We start from the raw sequence: 17,507 nt of genomic DNA, 5'->3' as shown, positions 1-17,507 counted from the left end.
TACATAGCTCCTCTTGTGGGTGGTTGGGTTGTTACTTTGGTAATGGAGTACTTGATTAGTGTGGGTTGTCTTCCGATAAACTTGGGTTTCTAATTTACTGTTGTTTTCTCTGCTGATGAGGATATCCAGGAAGAGTAGCATGTTGTTGTTTTCTTCCTCTCTGGTGAATTTTATTCCTTTGAAGATGTTGTTGATGGTTTCATGTGTCTTCTCTAGTTGTTCCTTTTTTATTATGACAACGGTGTCATCTACATACTGGATCCATGCTTTAGGTTGTATGTGAGGAAGTGCTATAGCTTCTAGGTGTTGCATTACAATCTCTGCCATGAGACCTGACAGTGGTGATCCCATGGGTGTCTCTCTGATTTGTTGGTATATTGTCCATCAAACTGAAAATAGGTGGTGAGGCAGAGGTTGATGAGGTCCATGATTCTGGGTATTTCGATCTGGGTTATTTGGTTAAGTCGGGTGTGTTGTGTAGTACTGCTGATATGGATTCTTTCGCTAGTTCTGAGTTTATGGACATGTAGAGTGCTGTGACATCAAATGAGACCATAATTTCATCTTCATCTATGTGTACGTCTTTGATTTTCTGGAGGCACTGTAGTGAGGAGTTGATAGAATATTCACTGTTCTCTGTGAGGTGTCCAAGCCTTTTTGTCAGTTCTTTTGCTATGTTGTATGTTGGAGTCCCTGGTAAAGATACAATTGGTCAGAGTGGTATGTCAGGCTTGTGTATTTTTGGTTGTCCATAGAAGCCAGGCTTGTGTATTTTTTGTCATCCATGTAAAGGAATTTTGGGTTTCTGGGACTACTTTAAAGTAAGGATGAAGGATCCATAGCATTCAATTGGATGTGATAGCTAACCATTATTTCTAGCAGCTAGCAAACTTTTTTGTTTTGTTTTTTTGCTGCAGAAAAGAAAAGCCCATCCATATCTTCATACTGATTTGTCTGAGCAGAATTTTTACAGGAGTGGCATTGAGCAGACATTTTTATGTGTGACTGTAGCAATAGCAACCTATCCATTCATGCAATAGATACAGACAAGGATCCAAACACTGATTAAGCCACTGATGGTTTAAATATGGTTTATATAACAAACAACCATAGTCTGGTTCACATATAACCCAAAGCCCTAAACTATGGTTTGCAAGCTACAGTGGCTTGATTTATATTAAAGCAAATCCAAACAAACCACATTATGACTTAATACAATGTGTAAGCTTCAGTATAATACTATTTTAAGATACAAACTCTGCATCTCTAATAGTCCCTATAATTAATCCCTATTGTAAAAGCACCTATAATTAATCCCTATTGTAAAAGGAAAGATTTGGACATGAACTCATCATGTCTAAACTACATTTTTCATATATGTATCTGTGGATAATTTTTGACATTGATGTGTATATCCAAATGTGCTAGTATCAAAAAAACTCCTCCAAAGTACAATTTTGAGTCATGCCATTTATTTAATGCTCATCAAGGAGAGGATAGCCTATAAATTATATCATTTTTGATAACAGAAAAAAAGATTAAATGCCTAAATGAAAAACTGAGTCAGCTGTATTAGAGTTCTTAAAAGAAAGATTCTTCTCTTAAAGATTCCTAGGTCCAACTATCATCTATATGATTCTGTTTTTATTACTATTCTTATTATTATTATTTCAATTTGCATGGCAGCCAGCTAATCTAAGTGACTGTGGGGCTCACAACAGGTAAAAACAACAATCCAATAAAAACAAGTTAAAAAACCAATATACAAATATATAAAAGCAATTAATAATCATTTTAAAACAAAAATAATCTTGATCAGCAGCAGAACACATCCTTACATCACCCCAACACAGCCATTGTTTATGTTCATCAGGTACTCTCTATTGAAACAGAATATTGTATAAAAACAAGCGGAGACACCAAAGCAATATATTTTAATCTAGTTTTAGGCTTGATTATGGGGCATAGTCCACTTTCATATTTATTTGCCAATGGCATGTATCTGCCCTATTTCAGAATTCAACAAACTTACCAAATATAAAAGATCAAATTATGTGCTGCATGAAGCACATAATAATAAAAAGATAAAGTGCTAAGTTCTCTTTTATCAATAAAACTATCCATTCAAAACTGCTGTAATTTCTGATATTGCCTTATCAATATTTCCATCAAAATATTTGGCAGTTCCAATTGGCTAGCTTGGCTACATCATATAGAAATGAATCAACTCCTTCTTCAAAAGCACTTTTAAATGTATCATCCAAACTCCCTTTTTGGTAGCAGGAATTCTGTCCATTGATATCTAATGACAAAATGAGGTAAGAGTAAGAAAAGAGACTGCAGATATTGTGAAACCTGGAATTATGCCTCACATTGTTTTTTGTAAACAGTGAGCCACAGAAAGGATTTAGAGTTTGAGAGTTTGTTCTCAAGCATCAAGTCCCTTTATTCAAAAAGTTAACATCTTCACATACACACACAAAAAAAAGAGTACAAAGGAAACATAAAACATTAATAAGGTAATAACATCAGAATGTCAGTTTAGGAATAACCTCAGCAACATGATTAGACTGTGATTTCTGAACAGTAAACCTGGACAGTAAAGCATTCAGCCTTATAAAATCTCAGTTTTTTAACAATGATTAGATCAGCTTCACAATTTATGCACTATTGAGCATTGCAAACATCTTACTGAAACATAATTTTATAACCTTACACACTGTGCAGAATATTCCAGCATCAGCCTCTGCCATTTTCAGATAGGTTCACTAAAACACCATTGTCTGAAATCCTGGAAGCTGCTATCAGTTAGTGCAGACATACTGAGCTAGGTCTTGATTCAGTGTTCTAGCTCCTGATTGTAGTTTCACAATGGAATGGACTTCAAGCCCAGCCCTGCTTGAGTATTTCAAGAAATATTTGAAGTAGCATTGTGCTGCATTGCATGTTGTTTTGAGCAACTCAAATGATTTAAACCAACTTTAATGTTTGTTTCAAAGAAAGATTCTATAGTACAGGTACACTATAACTTTCAGTAAAAATCAAGATTTGCTTGAAAACAAGCTCATATTAGTTCCTCTTTAGCTGTCCTTTTAACTTTTCTTCAATGCTACGAATCATACCAGGCCACATTCTATTACTTACCTTAAATTTTGCAGGTCTGACTTTGACAATGGTGCCATGTTCTGGGGAGGATTATTTCCATGAGGATGACATTTGAAACCATCTTCAGCAACCAAATAATAAACTCTCTGAATAACCACTTGGACTTGGATTGCAGTGCCTTCAGCTGTCCCTTGCACCTCCACAACATCAAGAAGAGAATCACTCAAGGAAGTAACCAATACATTGGGCTCAATATTGAAACAATTCTCTGTATTTTTAGAAGTCTTCATACTGGAACAGGAAACCTAAAAAGAAAAAAAGAAAAGAACCTCAAATTACTGCACAAATTATTGGGAAAGGGGAAGATTTTTAAATATCCTATTTTTTTTAGGAGTCCAAAGGCCTAACTATCCAGGTTAGTTCTTCCTGCTTTACCAGATCAGAACTGGTCAAACACAAAATGGTCTCCACTATCAGTGATGAATTTGGCAGCAATAGACTCAAAACTAGACTATAAAACTGGGGCCATATTCAATTACTCAGAAGTGAAAGACATGCAAATGCCTCCATCTTGCTGGCTTTAACTGTGTTTTTCAGAATGTATTCCAGAACTATTTGGATATCCTCCTTATATCAAGCAATTTACGTCCTGGATAACACTGGACAAAAATTAGGCTATAGCCATTTCTAAAACAGAGAGAATTTAGCTTCAGTATAAAAGTAGTATCAGGACTGAGCACATTTGTTCTTATGAAATACACCTATATATGCTATGCTCCAAGCAAAGTGAAAGCTACAAAAAACGTTAAAAATAAATCCTATTCAAAAAACTTTAATAGAAAGGTTAACAAGAAGCTCACAGCACTAAGTTCAAGTTTCACATAGAAGAAATATAAAACTAATGGAAGATGCTGATGTTGATGATGATGTATTAAACTTGAAAGATTATTTAAAGCAGAGTTAAATGCAACCGAAGGGCGGGCCTTCAGCCAAATTGCATCTTCCTTATCCTTTCTCCATGTAAAAAGACGACTCCCTTCCCTCTGTGCAATGGAAGGACAACCTTTTTTCATTTAAAAGAAGATGTCAAACCTTTGTTCCCCACCTGCTCCTGTGCAGAAAAAAAAACACTTCATTCAGGAGGGAGTAGGAAAGTATAACTCCCTATCCCATGTACATGGAGTGTCTTTGTGCAGGAAAAGGCATGGAAGCACCAATTCCTGTCTCCTTCTGCAGAAATCAAGAGATTCTTTCAGGAATAGGATGGCTTGCTTTCCAAGTCCTCCTACATAGAATAATGCAGGGTTTTAAGAAGGGGGCAGGATTGTTATCCAGGCCTCTGTGGGCCAGACAAAGGCAATAGGTCTACCAGTACTACTTTAGAGCAGTTATCCTCTGCAGTAAATTATTCTGGCTACTGATTGCCCCAACACATTTTCCCTGTTTCCATCTAGGGTGAAGAGAAAAAAGTCTGGAAGAGAAAAAATAATAATCTTAAGATCACACACCCAATCCTAAAACACTTTTTATGTAAAATTATGTTTACATTTTTTAAAAAGTGGACTGTTTGAGAAGGCAGGGAATTCCTTCAAATGATGAGATCAATAATAAAATATTTATTTGAATGAGGAAGTGCTAATTCCAGATAAATAAACCACACTCTGGGAAAATGGGATCTTATAAACACACTCAATCTGGGAAATTATATATTTAAAGCTTCCCAATTTACCTTATATCTTTCTACTATAAAATCAATTTGTATTTATATTTAATTTCTCCAAGCTGATTGACAATAAACAAAATTAATATATGGTAAGATGCATTACCATTTTGGAGGAGGGTAACAAAAGAAAACTTCCTCTCTCCAGATCACATGCATTTATTTATTGTAAGTAATTTGGATCCAGCTATTCCTGCATTAGGAGATCAGAGAGGCATACACTGAAAACAGCAAAACAAATCAGGCCTTTCCCTATATATCTTTAAGGGTTTTTAGTCAGGTTTTAATTATGCTGCCACAAATGGAAACAAGCAGCATACAACATTTTAAAGTAAGCAAGCAACAGAACTCATAACACTCAGTGTATTTTGTAGGCCTCAGAAGTCCAAAGAAGAAACTAAAAAAGTCATTGCTTTATTATATGCAAGTATTGAAGCAGCTCTATAGATCTTCCAGGAGAAAGAGATTCGCGGATAGGGCTGTAATGCAAAAAAAAAAAAAAAAACTTGGATATTTCAACATGAATACCTGCAAAAAAGGACTCAGGAAAACCTCAGCTCTTGTGTAGATTATCTGACAGAAAATTATGCAGTCTTTCAGCTAACCTAATCAATACCAGAAGGTAAAAACATTCCCTGTATCATACCACTGGCTGTAATATTCTGAACTAATTGAAATTTCGAAATAATCTTTCAAAAGTACAAAATGACAGGAGTCAATACAAAAGTTGATTAACGTGCTGATTGCTATCACTGCTGCCATTCCTGTGCCTGTTTCAACTGCAGGTCCTGCAGGTTCCAGTCATCATAATAAGATGAACGTCTCTGCCCCCAGTCTCAAAAATGAACTGTTTTTGAGGATTGAAGGTGATCACAAGACTTGAGCATGGATCAATAAACCCATTCAGGCAACCTGGTTCTTTAACATTAAGGGCCTTAAAGAATTGTACATCAACATTTTAGGTTGGTTAGGAAATAAGCAAGCAATCTCTACAACTGATGTATGTTCGGTATACAGTGGGGCAAAAAAGTATTTAGTCAGCCACCAATTGTGCAAGTTCTCCCACTTAAAAAGATGAGAGAGGCCTGTAATTTTCATCATAGGTATACCTCAACTATGAGAGACAAAATGGGAAAAAAAATCCAGAAAATCACATTATCTGATTTTTAAAGAATTTATTTGCAAATCATGGTGGAAAATAAGTATTTGGTCAATATCAAAAGTTCATCTCAATACTTTGTTATATATCCTTTGTTGGCAATGACAGAGGTCAAACATTTTCTGTAAGTCTTCACAAGGTTTTCACACACTGTTGCTGGTATTTTGGCCCATTCCTCCATGCAGATCTCCTCTAGAGCAGTGATGTTTTGGGGCTGTCACTGGGCAACACGGATTTTCAACTCCCTCCCTCCATTTCCATGGGGTTGAGATCTGGAGACTGGCTAGGCCACTCCAGGACCTTGAAATGCTTCTTACGAAGCCACTCCTTCGTTGCCCGGGCGGTGTGTTTGGGATCATTGTCATGCTGAAAGACCCAGCCACGTTTCATCTTCAATGCCCTTGCTGATGGAAGGAGGTGTTCACCCAAAATCTCACAATACATGGCCCCATTCATTCTTTCCTTTACACGGATCAGTCGTCCTGGTCCCTTTGCAGAAAAACAGCCCCAAAGCATGATGTTTCCACCCCCATGCTTCACAGTAGGTATGGTATTCTTTGGATGCAACTCAGCATTCTCTCTCCTCCAAACACGACGAGTTGAGTTTAGACCAAAATGTTCTACTTTGGTTTCATCTGACCATATGACATTCTCCCAATCCTCTTCTGGATCATCCAAATGCTCTCTAGCAAACTTCAGACGGGCCCAGACATGTACTGGCTTAAGCAGGGGGACACATCTGGCACTGCAGGATTTGAGTCCCTGGCAGCATAGTGTGTTACTGATGGTAGCCTTTGTTACTTTGGTCCCAGCTCTCTGCAGGTCATTCACTAGGTCCCCCCGTGTGGTTCTGGGATTTTTGCTCACCATTCTTGTGATCATTTTGACACCACAGGGTGAGATCTTGCATGGAGCCCCAGATCGAGGGAGATTATCAGTGGTCTTGTATGTCTTCCATTTTCTAATTATTGCTCCCACAGTTGATTTCTTCACACCAAGCTGCTTGCCTATTGCAAATTCAGTCTTCCCAGCCTGGTGCAGGTCTACAATTTTGTTTCTGGTGTCCTTCGACAGCTCTTTGGTCTTGGCCATAGTGGAGTTTGGAGTGTGACTGTCTGAGGTTGTGGACAGGTGTCTTTTATACTGATAACAAGGTCAAACAGGTGCCATTACTACAGGTAACGAGTGGAGGACAGAGGAGCCTCTTAAAGAAGTAGTTACAGGTCTGTGAGAGCCAGACATCTTGCTTGTTTGTAGGTGACCAAATACTTATTTTCCACCATGATTTGCAAATAAATTCTTTAAAAATCAGACAATGTGATTTTCTGGATTTTTTTTCTCATTTTGTCTCTCATAGTTGAGGTATACCTATGATGAAAATTACAGGCCTCTCTCAACTTTTTAAGTGGGAGAACTTGCACAATTGGTGGCTGACTAAATACTTTTTTGCCCCACTGTATTTGTGAACCACAAACGTTTTGGTAATGTAAATTACTTTTACATTAATTTAATTCCTATTTATATTATTAATATATTCATATTTAAATATTAGAGGGCTCAAGTAAGCATTTTTTTTAGGAAGAAAATGAAATAAAATAGTTTACAGGAACTAATTTTAGGGAATAATGAAATTCATTGTTAAAGCTGCCTCCCTATAACATTTGGCACAATTTATCTCATGTCATTACAGTATGTATTTAATACACTTTATCTTAACCCATCCAAATATCCCAAAATGGGAAAGAAACAGAAAGTAAATTCTACTGCATGCTATGGACAAACAGGATGGGAACATCATGGTGCTGTTCAATGTTGCAGCCATGTATTTCTTATATACTACTTCTTTAGAAAGTATGGTACATTAAAGAAAAAGAGATATAAACAAGGTGAGCTGCAGACTACTAAAGACATAACAGCAATATCCTTCAGTGCAATGCTAAGGGTACAATAAAATCATATTAAAAGTTAGTTCAGTACAGATAGTCCTCAGTTAATGACAGCTAAGCAACATGGTTGTAAAAGTGTGATGTCACATGACCACATTGCTTAGTGACAGCAGTTCCAGCACTTCCTGGTTGCCACTGAGTGAATTCCACGTCATCATTAAGTGAGGACATCACATGGTCACCATCTGCAACCTCCTACCAGCTTCCCCATTGTCTTTGCTCATAGGAAGCCAGCAAAGAAGGTCACAAATGGTGACCACATGACCACAGGGAAGCTGCAATGGCCAGTTGTAAGTACCACTTGTTCAGTCCTGTTGCAAGTTTGAATGGTTGCTGAACAAGTGGTCATTAAGTGAGGACCACCTGTATTAGAGACTGTGGGAAAAAACTGCTTGTAAAAATTATTTGAAGCCTGTTCCCTTTCAAACAATCAAATTTGCTCAAATGGGAGCATATACAAATTCTTGTGTTCGCTTTTTCAAAGATTTATTCATTAATTTATTATAAAATATTAAATCACAAAATAAACCCTACCTGATTAACTGCAGGTGTTGAAGACCAATTATCTTTTATATCAGATAAATTAAATATCCAGGCTAAAGATACATTCCTTTTAGCAAGCAATGGCTCTTGCAAATGGGGCCTGTCCATATCTGTTGATATATCTGTTGATTCTTTAAGAATGACCTTTTGACTGAAATATGTATTCAAGATAACTGGAATATTTTCATTCTGGAGAAAGAGTTTTTGCCTGAAACAACAAATACATTTTGTAAAAAGTTAGCTTTCGAATTATTTAGAATGATAATCTACTTCAGCTTTGTATGTCAATTGCTTTTCTGCACTTTAACACAGTGAAAAAAACGATTAATGTGTTTTAATACATATGAAGGTATTCACAAAATAATTAATAATGAGACTAATAATTAATAATCAGAGCTCAGTCTTAGCTATCCAGAGACATAATATATTGACTGAATGGCACCAGATAAAAAAAAACTACACTTCAACATATTTCAACTTTGCATCTTATTTAAGATTTCCTTGCCTCCCTAAAAATTTTTTTAAAAAAACAACTTAAAATCATAAAGTTATCACATATGCTAAGAGTAGTTACAGTGGTTTTATTTGTACTTTAATTTTTTCTAAATACAATTTTATGTACTCAAAATGTATTACTGATTGTGAAAAGAATGCACAAAAGTAATTTTAAGGTTAAGGAGAATGTGGTTATATAACATTTGTGAATAAACCCAGAATGTTGAAACCAACTATAAGCAATTTGAGTTAAGAAACAATCATAAAACAGTGGTTACTCAGACTTCTAAAACAACAAGCACATGATAGGAAAAGTTCCTAGATAGGAACTAGGATAGTAGCAGCAAAAGTAGCAGCAAAAGAAAGCAGATTAAGGTTACGCTTAACTATATTTAAGTCCTCTGCTTACACTTACCAGGGTTTTTAATGTTTCCTCCTATCTTACTTTAGTATATATAAATAAAACTGGGAAAATCACTCATACCAAAACTTCATGGCTTCAGCAAATTACATAATTATTGTAACATTACTATATGTTTCTTCTACCACGCTATGACAAACTTTTTAGTATTATTTAGATACGAGCAATTAATGGCATCCAAGCAACACCTACAGATAAAATGCATAATTTTGTTTCCAGCTCAAAGGAAACGTATGACAGCAGTTAAATTTTAAATGCAGTTATTTTCATTTTTCATTGCTCAAAAAAAAAAAATCTAAACCTAACTAAAAGAAAGGAAACAGTAAAAAATTATATATCCTCTGCCTCTATTCAAGGCTCCAGCTCAACAGCTGCATAAACAAGTAGAGACAGAATCATTTGGGATGGTAAAAACAACAAAATAGGAATGTATATGGCAAAACAAGTGTGTGACTGGGCCAGAGGAGATGATCTTAAAGCCACCAAGATGTATGGTTTAGGTGGAATGAACTATATTCCTCATATACAATTCTCAGTGAAAGTTAAATCAAAAGTGATATGAAACAAAACATTCTGGCACACTTATCAGAGAATCATGTTTTTTTGCTACTGTCAGAGAGCTGCATACTTTTAAGTTGGCACATGAATACGCCACTGACTTCTCTCCCAAAAGAAGTACAATACTGAGAAATGAAAACCAGTATAGCACAGGAACACATTTTATCATTATTCTTACAATTACATTTATTATTCTCCACTAAGACATTGTCCAGGGTTCTTTAGAACATAAAAAACTTAAGTTTTGAGAAATAACTACTAGTTATTGCATATGAGGGCATTTTTTAAAAAAATCAGAAACTGCTTACTTGAAGAATGGTTACAGCAATTATTGTTAGAAAACAGGCTTGCATTCAAAGGGGCTTTGACAAAAGTTTAGCTAAAATCCAAATAAGACTGAATTTTTATTTTTACCCTTTAGGTAGTTTTATGTAGGCCTGTTCAGATCCTTCAGTGAGATTGTTCTGGGTCTGCTGTTTAAGGCAAGATGCAGCTGCAGCCACCCAAAGGTTCAACTGCTTCATGACCTCTTAACATTTACTGTTCATACATGATCATGTACAGAAGTCATTTCCATTGGGATAACTAGTCCCATTATTCTAATGGAAATGTCTCTTTGGCCTACACCCATATGCCAGAAGATACTGGGTGGGCCATGAAACAATGAAACAGCTACATTGTCCCTTTCAGGAGCTAGGCTATTTCAAGTCTTAGAACAACAGATCCAGGCCCAATTTAGTCCACACTTATTTATATACATGACTTTACTATTATGAGAAAGCAACAAGTAAGCATTTTGAGATTAGGTTTCTGCTTATTTTTCAAAGCCATCCGATTCCATCATTTCTTTTTTACATGAGAAAAAGTTGTTTAAAAAAATAACCAAATGCCCACTGAAACAAAAATGTTTTTATGGCTTATAGGAAAGCAAATAAGGAGGGTATCTGGAACATATGCAGGGATAAGGTTTTCCACACAGAAGGGTCAACTCTAGTGATTACTTTCAATCCTTGTCCCTTTAACCTCTCATAGGGAGAGGACCCTACACATTCCATTCCTGCTTACACCCATGGGCCAGGCAGATTCTACATGGAGGAGATAATCTCTAAGGAATCCTGGAGCCAAGCCATATAGGGCTTTATAGGTCAAAAACAACACTTTGAATTCAAGTTGGAATCCTATTGGCAACCCAGTCAGTGACTACAGAGTTGGCATAATAATGCAATAGCACTGTCATCTCTAACATCCTGGACACTGTATTTTGTTTAAATTGCAGTTTCCAGGTTATCTTCAGAGGAAGCTCATGTAGAGTCCATTATAATAGTCTAAGCATGTAGTGAATAACACGAGTCAGTTTGAGAAGGAATAACTTTGAGAAATAGGAGGAAGAGCTGCAACCCAGACAACAGTCAGATAAAAGAAATCTGAATCCTGGCCAGAACTGTAACCTGATTTAAGCATCTCAGAGAAGGCCCTTCCTAGTTGTCACAAAGATTGGGGGGTGGGGCAGAGAGCACATTCAGACTTGCAAGATTCTATTACTATTACCTCATAATAAAAGTAGTATTAGCATTCATGACTGTGATTTCCTAGTCTGATCTACCTTGGAGGGCAGACTATAGATGTATTAAAGAATGCCTTACTGCCTCTGATATTCACCTCTCATTCCTCCATTATTTGTCATATTCTTGGATCAGCAGTAGAGAACATGTGATTCTCCAGATGTTGTTGAAGTATCTCAAAGTTCCTCACCACTGGTCATGCTTGCTGGGGTTGTAAAATCTGGAAGGCCACAATTTCTCAACCTCTATTCTCCTTTCCAAGTTATGGTTCACCTGCCCTGTTAGTTTCAAGTCCCCCTAATCTTGGCTTGCCTCCCATTGTATCATTAGCCTGATCTAATTTCTTGTCAAAACAGAATCTCAATTTTTCTATATCCCCTTCTCTATTCCCTTTGCTTTTATCACCTAACCATCTACCAGGATCCTGTTTTTCAGACCTCTGTCTGGTCTTCCCTCTTTCAGACACCTTATCAGTAAAATTTCTTGGTCTTTAGGTTTGCTACCTCCTAGCAAAGGAATACCTACCTACCAACTGGTAAGAGATAATTCCAGAGGGCTTGCTTAGTCCCTTCCAATCTCAAAGTCCATTCTAAGATTAGTAATGAGCAATAAGGAAGCCCTTCCCAATTGTTAAGATGTTCAGAAATCATGGAAATTATAATCTAATGTGTCAGGAGAAATAGACAGGACAAAGTAGTCCTGGACAAAGTAGTAAGGACAAAATATCAGTAAGCGTTGACTTACTTTTTCTTGATTAAGCAAAAGGGACTTGCTGTCAATAGCAGAAGGCAAGGAGAAAGCAACAAGCCTAACTGAGCATGGACTTCAGTTCTCCTGCCCTCCACAAGGGGACAAGTAACCCAGTCTTGCATGAAAGATACATGATAAAGGAACCATACTCAAAATTCTATAATTGCAGGAAAAGGGCAGAGACAAATGGAAAAATATCTAGTCACTCAATGATTAATATTACTAAATTAATATGGCTGAATAAACTCATTCAAACATAAACTTCACATGGGCTTATAAACAGTTTTATATATGTTAAACACTAATCTTAATTGCTATGGAATGCTCCTAATTACATATATTTCTTAGCCTATTATCTACTGCAATTTGGTATTAAGAAATAACATTTTAAAGGGCAGGGGGGTGGATTGAAAAAAAGCACAAATGATGTGATTTGGTTTTCATATATTTGCTGCAAGAGAAACCTTACTTTTCCAATATAACATGCATAATACACAGCATAAAAAACTATGTCATTCTACTGATAACATATGTTGTCTACTACATGTCAAGTTCTTGGCAGCCCACTTCAGCAGAAAACAAGATTCTTCGCAAATTTCTATTCACAAGATGTACTGAAAGAGGATAGGAAAAAAGCTAGCGAAATCTCAGCAATTACTTTCACTTAGGATCCACATTTGTTATCTTGTGCTAAGGCAAAAACTTTTTCCATCTTTTATTAATGGCCTCAGTATGAACTAGTGAGGGTGTTGTTCTTTTAAATGATAAGTGAAGAATGTCCAGGTGGCCAGCATGTCCATTTGTCTCAGGCCCTAAATATACCATTATACCATATCTTTTCACTCTGGCCCATGGAAAATGTGTAAAGCTGCACCAATGTAGCATCTACAGGATGGGTGTTATTCTATTAAACTGGTTTAACAGATAAGCAGCTTCAATCTGTGCCAGCTGCAGCTTCTGGGAACATCCGGGAAGAAGCAGCCAAAGGAGACGAGCGCGTCGGTGGCCATGGTGAGAATCGCAGAAGAACTGGTTAGGCAATGGGCAGAGCATAACAACTGTGAATTCTTCCCTTTGGAAAAAGTTTCCTTAAATCAACAGAATATCGAGAAAATTGAACATCTTGATAAATGGTGCCGAGATTTAAAAATTCTCTATCTCCAAAACAACTTGAACTCCAAAATTGAAAATGTTAGCAGACTGAAGAAGCTTGAATATTTAAATCTAGCTTTAAACAACATTGAAAAAATTGAAAATTTGGAAGGTTGTGAAGAGCTGCAGAAGCTGGACCTGACAGCAAATTTCATTGGAAAATTGTCTAGTGTCAAAATACTGAAAAGTAATATACATCTTGAAGAGCTTTTCCTTGTAGGAAATCCACACACTGATTTTGAAAGCTATAGGCAGTTTGTGGTTGCTACTCTACAACAGCTCAGATTTTTGAATTGCAAAGAGATAACACGGTCAGAAAGAATTCAGTCTTTACAAAACTATCCTGAACTAGAAAGAAAAATCCACAAGCAGGAGCAAATCTATCTTCTGAAAAGAGAAGAAAAAGAAAAAGAGGCACAAAGACAGATGCAAGAAAAGCAGAAGAAAAGGGAGGAGGAGAAGAAAGGACATAATCTGGGATTTGATAAACAATCATACACAAACATTAAGACACCCATCTACTATTCTGCAGAAGGAACAGAGAATTACGAAAATTGTGAAGAAGGGAATGAATTTCGTGAATTAATAATTGAGGATGATGATGAAGACAGAGCCTTTTGGGAAGAACCTGTGCCTCATACTCCAGAGGCTAGGTTAGAAATTCACCAATATATAGAAGAGAAAAGGAAAGAAAGAGAAAATAGAGAACAAAGAAACAAAGAGAAGCCTCTGCACACTTTGATCACCCCAGAAGGAAGAGTTTTAAATGTAAATGAAGCCAAGTATGTAAAAAAGATATAATTCATGGACCATTTGAATTGATTAAATAAAGGGTGGGCAATCCACTGCCTGGGGCTGCAAGTGGTCTCTAGCACTCTACAGTTCTTTAAAGAACTAATAAATAGAATATGTTAGTTGTTTCCTAGAAACAAAATAGATGCTAAAGTTTAATAGCCTAGACGAGGAGGAAAATATCACATTTTTCCAATTCCCTCCCCTCCCCACATTTAGATATTGAGCATTTGTTTGAGTCTGCCCCGTGTCCAAAATATCAAGATGGTGGCCATAACTGCATGATCAAAGCCCTAACCTTTTTATGTTTCCTGGTTTGTCTTCAAGAGTAGCCCCATGTAGAGCAAGTTGCAGTAGTCTATTCATGATAATATCTTTGAGCTAGATTTATTTTCACACACAAAAATTAAGAACATTTTTAAAACCCAACCTTTACCTTTAAATCTAATTTTATTTTATTTTTTTACAAAATCAGTTAAAATGGATTAATTTATATCTACAATATTCTCTTACATGATGGGCTACACTTCATATCCTAAAATTAGAGCATATTCAGGCAAATGGTCTAAAGGTAATGGGGGCAGAAGGCAGATATCATCCAAATATATGAAGACCTCTCGTTTATTACAGCAACAAAAACATTAATTTTTTTAGAAAATCACTTCCCTCAAAGCATTAGGGTCTGCATATCTTGGAGGTTTCCTAGATTTAAAGTGTTTTCATTGATGTACAGTATTAATTATAGTATTTAATGTTTTATGATTCTGTAATTCATCTAATTATATAAAGCAATGTAGAATAACATACCTGTAAATTCAATAAAGCCAAGAAAATAAAACAATTGTAATTTTGGGAGAGATCTAAAATAAAATGTTTGTTCATTCAAATAGATTCAGGAAGATAAACAATTAAGCTGAAGTTATTCTGATGTCTTAGCAAATTCCATAATACAAAGTAAAGAGGAAACTCTGAAATTGTCCTTACATAACCCCACAGACTTGAATAAGTGCCCCTTTTATTGCAAAGTATCACAATCACTACATGCTTCATAGCACAAAATAATTTTTTATAATGAAAATTATAATTTTCTGTTCAGTTTTATAAAGTTGATTATATTTCAGATACATTCAATGAATATTTATTTTTAAAAAGAAATCAAAAAAAGAAAAAAAAAGGGAAGAAACTTTATTTCCAGGCTATAAGTTACTCTGTCAACCTTTTACACAGGCAACACTTCATAGCCAACTTTAATCACTACACTACAGAATTGTTAGTAGCTCATAATAAAAATATTGTAATGCTTAACTAATCCTTCAGTAATAAGCCAGGCATTTATGATTTATTTATAAGTCTTATGTAATTTATTCAGCAAATCATAGTTAAACTGTAGCATTACACTGTGCATAAACCAAAAAAATATATGTAGTGTTGGATCACCCACTCCCCCCATGCTGAAGGCAGATACCAGAGCAATGGCCAGCAGGGCAGAACTTCCTCCCATTACAGGTATTCCTTGGGTTATCACGGAAATTGGGACCCGGATTTCCACTGCTAAGCAATGTGGGCGTAAAGCATGACATCACATGACCACATTGCTTAGTGACTGAAATCCCAGCAATCCCAGTTGTTGGCATAACCCCAAGGCCACACAGGTTATTAAGTGAAGAAGTGGGGGGGGTGCCAGTGCCATGGGTGGGCACTAGGCAGCATGGGGCTTGCTGCAGTGCAGGGCTTTAAGTGGAACTTCTCAGCAGCAGCAGCCTTCAGCAGTCTCAGCCCACTGCCGCTGCCCCCAGCCCTCTACTCCAGGCTCAGCACCAGCTGGAGTGCTGCCTCAAGCCCAGCACCAGCCTGCCTCAAGCCCCAGCACAGCGGCAAGCCTCAGCAGCGGCGGCTGTCTGCTTCAAGCCCCGGCAGCCCCAGCCAGTCTCAAGTCCCAGCACCACAGCAAGCAGCCAGCCTCAAGCCCCAAGAGCACCGGCCGGCCTCAAGACCAAGCACTGCAGGTTGAAAAGGAGACAGCAAAAGCAGGTGGGCGATCGACTGCTTGCTGATGCTTCCCAGCCGCTGCAGCTTGCTGGCTCTTGCTGGGATGGGCTAGGACGGCTGAGGTTTCCAGGGACAGCTGCGGCTTCACATTGCGGCTTAGGGGCTCCTTGCAACCCCAAAGCTGCGTGGTTCTGGGGCTGCTTGCTGCCCTGCAAGGCAGGGTGCAGGGAGCAAAAAGGGCATAGATGGGGGGACATGGGGGGAGCTGAAGCACCCCTGCAGTCATAAGTGCAGGCAGCCTACCAAATGCCCGAATTTTGATCACGTGACTGTGGGGGTGCTGCAACAGCCATAACTTCCAGCACAAGTTGTAAGTCCATTTCTTCACCGCATCGTAATTTCAAACAGTCACTGAATGAAAGGTCGTTAAGTGAGGACTACCTGTAAATTATTTTTGAACTATTTTCTTAAATATTGGGAGAATAGGTGCCATTCACACCTCCATAGGGAGTGCATTTAATAACCTGGGAACCATACATGAGAAAACCCTTTCCAGTGTTCCAGATAACTCAGCTTCTGGAAGCACAAGGGAATCTTTAAAGATATGAACTTTAGGTCAGCAACATTTAGGTCAGCAACACAGTCCCCACATTTGCCCTATTTTAACTAACTTAAAATAATTGAAATAAACTACATTTTCTTCCATACATATTAATATTTTCCCATCCCCCATCTTATTGTTTTCAGACCAGAAACTCTTTTCAGAAACAACCTATCAAATCCGTTTTTTGGAGGGGCAAAGGAAACACTGATGTTAAACAAATGCTTAAAAAAAAAAAAAAAACTAGAGGAAAAGTACATCTTAAAGCTCAATCTAAACAGCAGCATACCTCTTGGGATGGATTCATGTTCTGAGATTTTAAGAGTTTAATTTCAGTTTCTTGGGCCTAAATTTCCTTGCAGAACTTCCACATCCTGCTGAAATATATCAAGAGGGCAATACCTCAGTTGAAAAGATCCAAAATCCGATAAGTATAAAGTATGGAAGTATCAATCAGACCTAAGTGGAAGATAAATTTGAAAGGATGTCTAAAAGAAATGAGTAAGATGATCTCATTTTTGCCTTAAGCTATGATATTCTGAATGAGACTTGAGTGGAACATCTATATACTGTAATACTAAAACTCTCATGTCTGTACCTTCAACTGGGTGAAACGGTGTGTCATAGGGCAACAATTTTTGAACCAAGGTACCTCAAATGAGCTAACTTACAGAATGCATCCAAAATCTGGGACCCATTACTCCATTCCTCTGG

General features: G+C 37.1%; 1 protein-coding gene and 1 pseudogene across 2 annotated transcripts in view; one reads left to right on the top strand and one right to left on the bottom strand.

The window, feature by feature from the left end:
- The window catches only part of SPIDR (scaffold protein involved in DNA repair), a 199,618-nt gene that overhangs the window by 75,870 nt on the left and 106,241 nt on the right, over positions 1-17,507 (bottom strand). For both annotated transcript variants that reach the window (XM_088130630.1, XM_088130632.1), the window contains exons 9-10: positions 8,465-8,681; positions 3,145-3,410 (exon numbers count right to left, since the gene is read on the bottom strand). In XM_088130630.1, the coding sequence (XP_087986756.1) occupies positions 3,145-3,410; positions 8,465-8,681 (483 nt within the window). The remainder of the gene's footprint in view (positions 1-3,144; positions 3,411-8,464; positions 8,682-17,507) is intronic.
- Positions 13,268-14,212, top strand: LOC112541427 (dynein axonemal assembly factor 11 pseudogene; annotated as a pseudogene).

Source organism: Python bivittatus, unplaced genomic scaffold (genome assembly GCF_059951505.1).
Source record: "Python bivittatus isolate LINGU-HERP-01145 unplaced genomic scaffold, Pbiv_v1 ctg000840_np1212, whole genome shotgun sequence".
In the NCBI taxonomy this organism is placed as follows: Eukaryota; Metazoa; Chordata; class Lepidosauria; order Squamata; family Pythonidae; genus Python; species Python bivittatus.
This window is presented reverse-complemented; position numbering and strand designations above follow the sequence as displayed.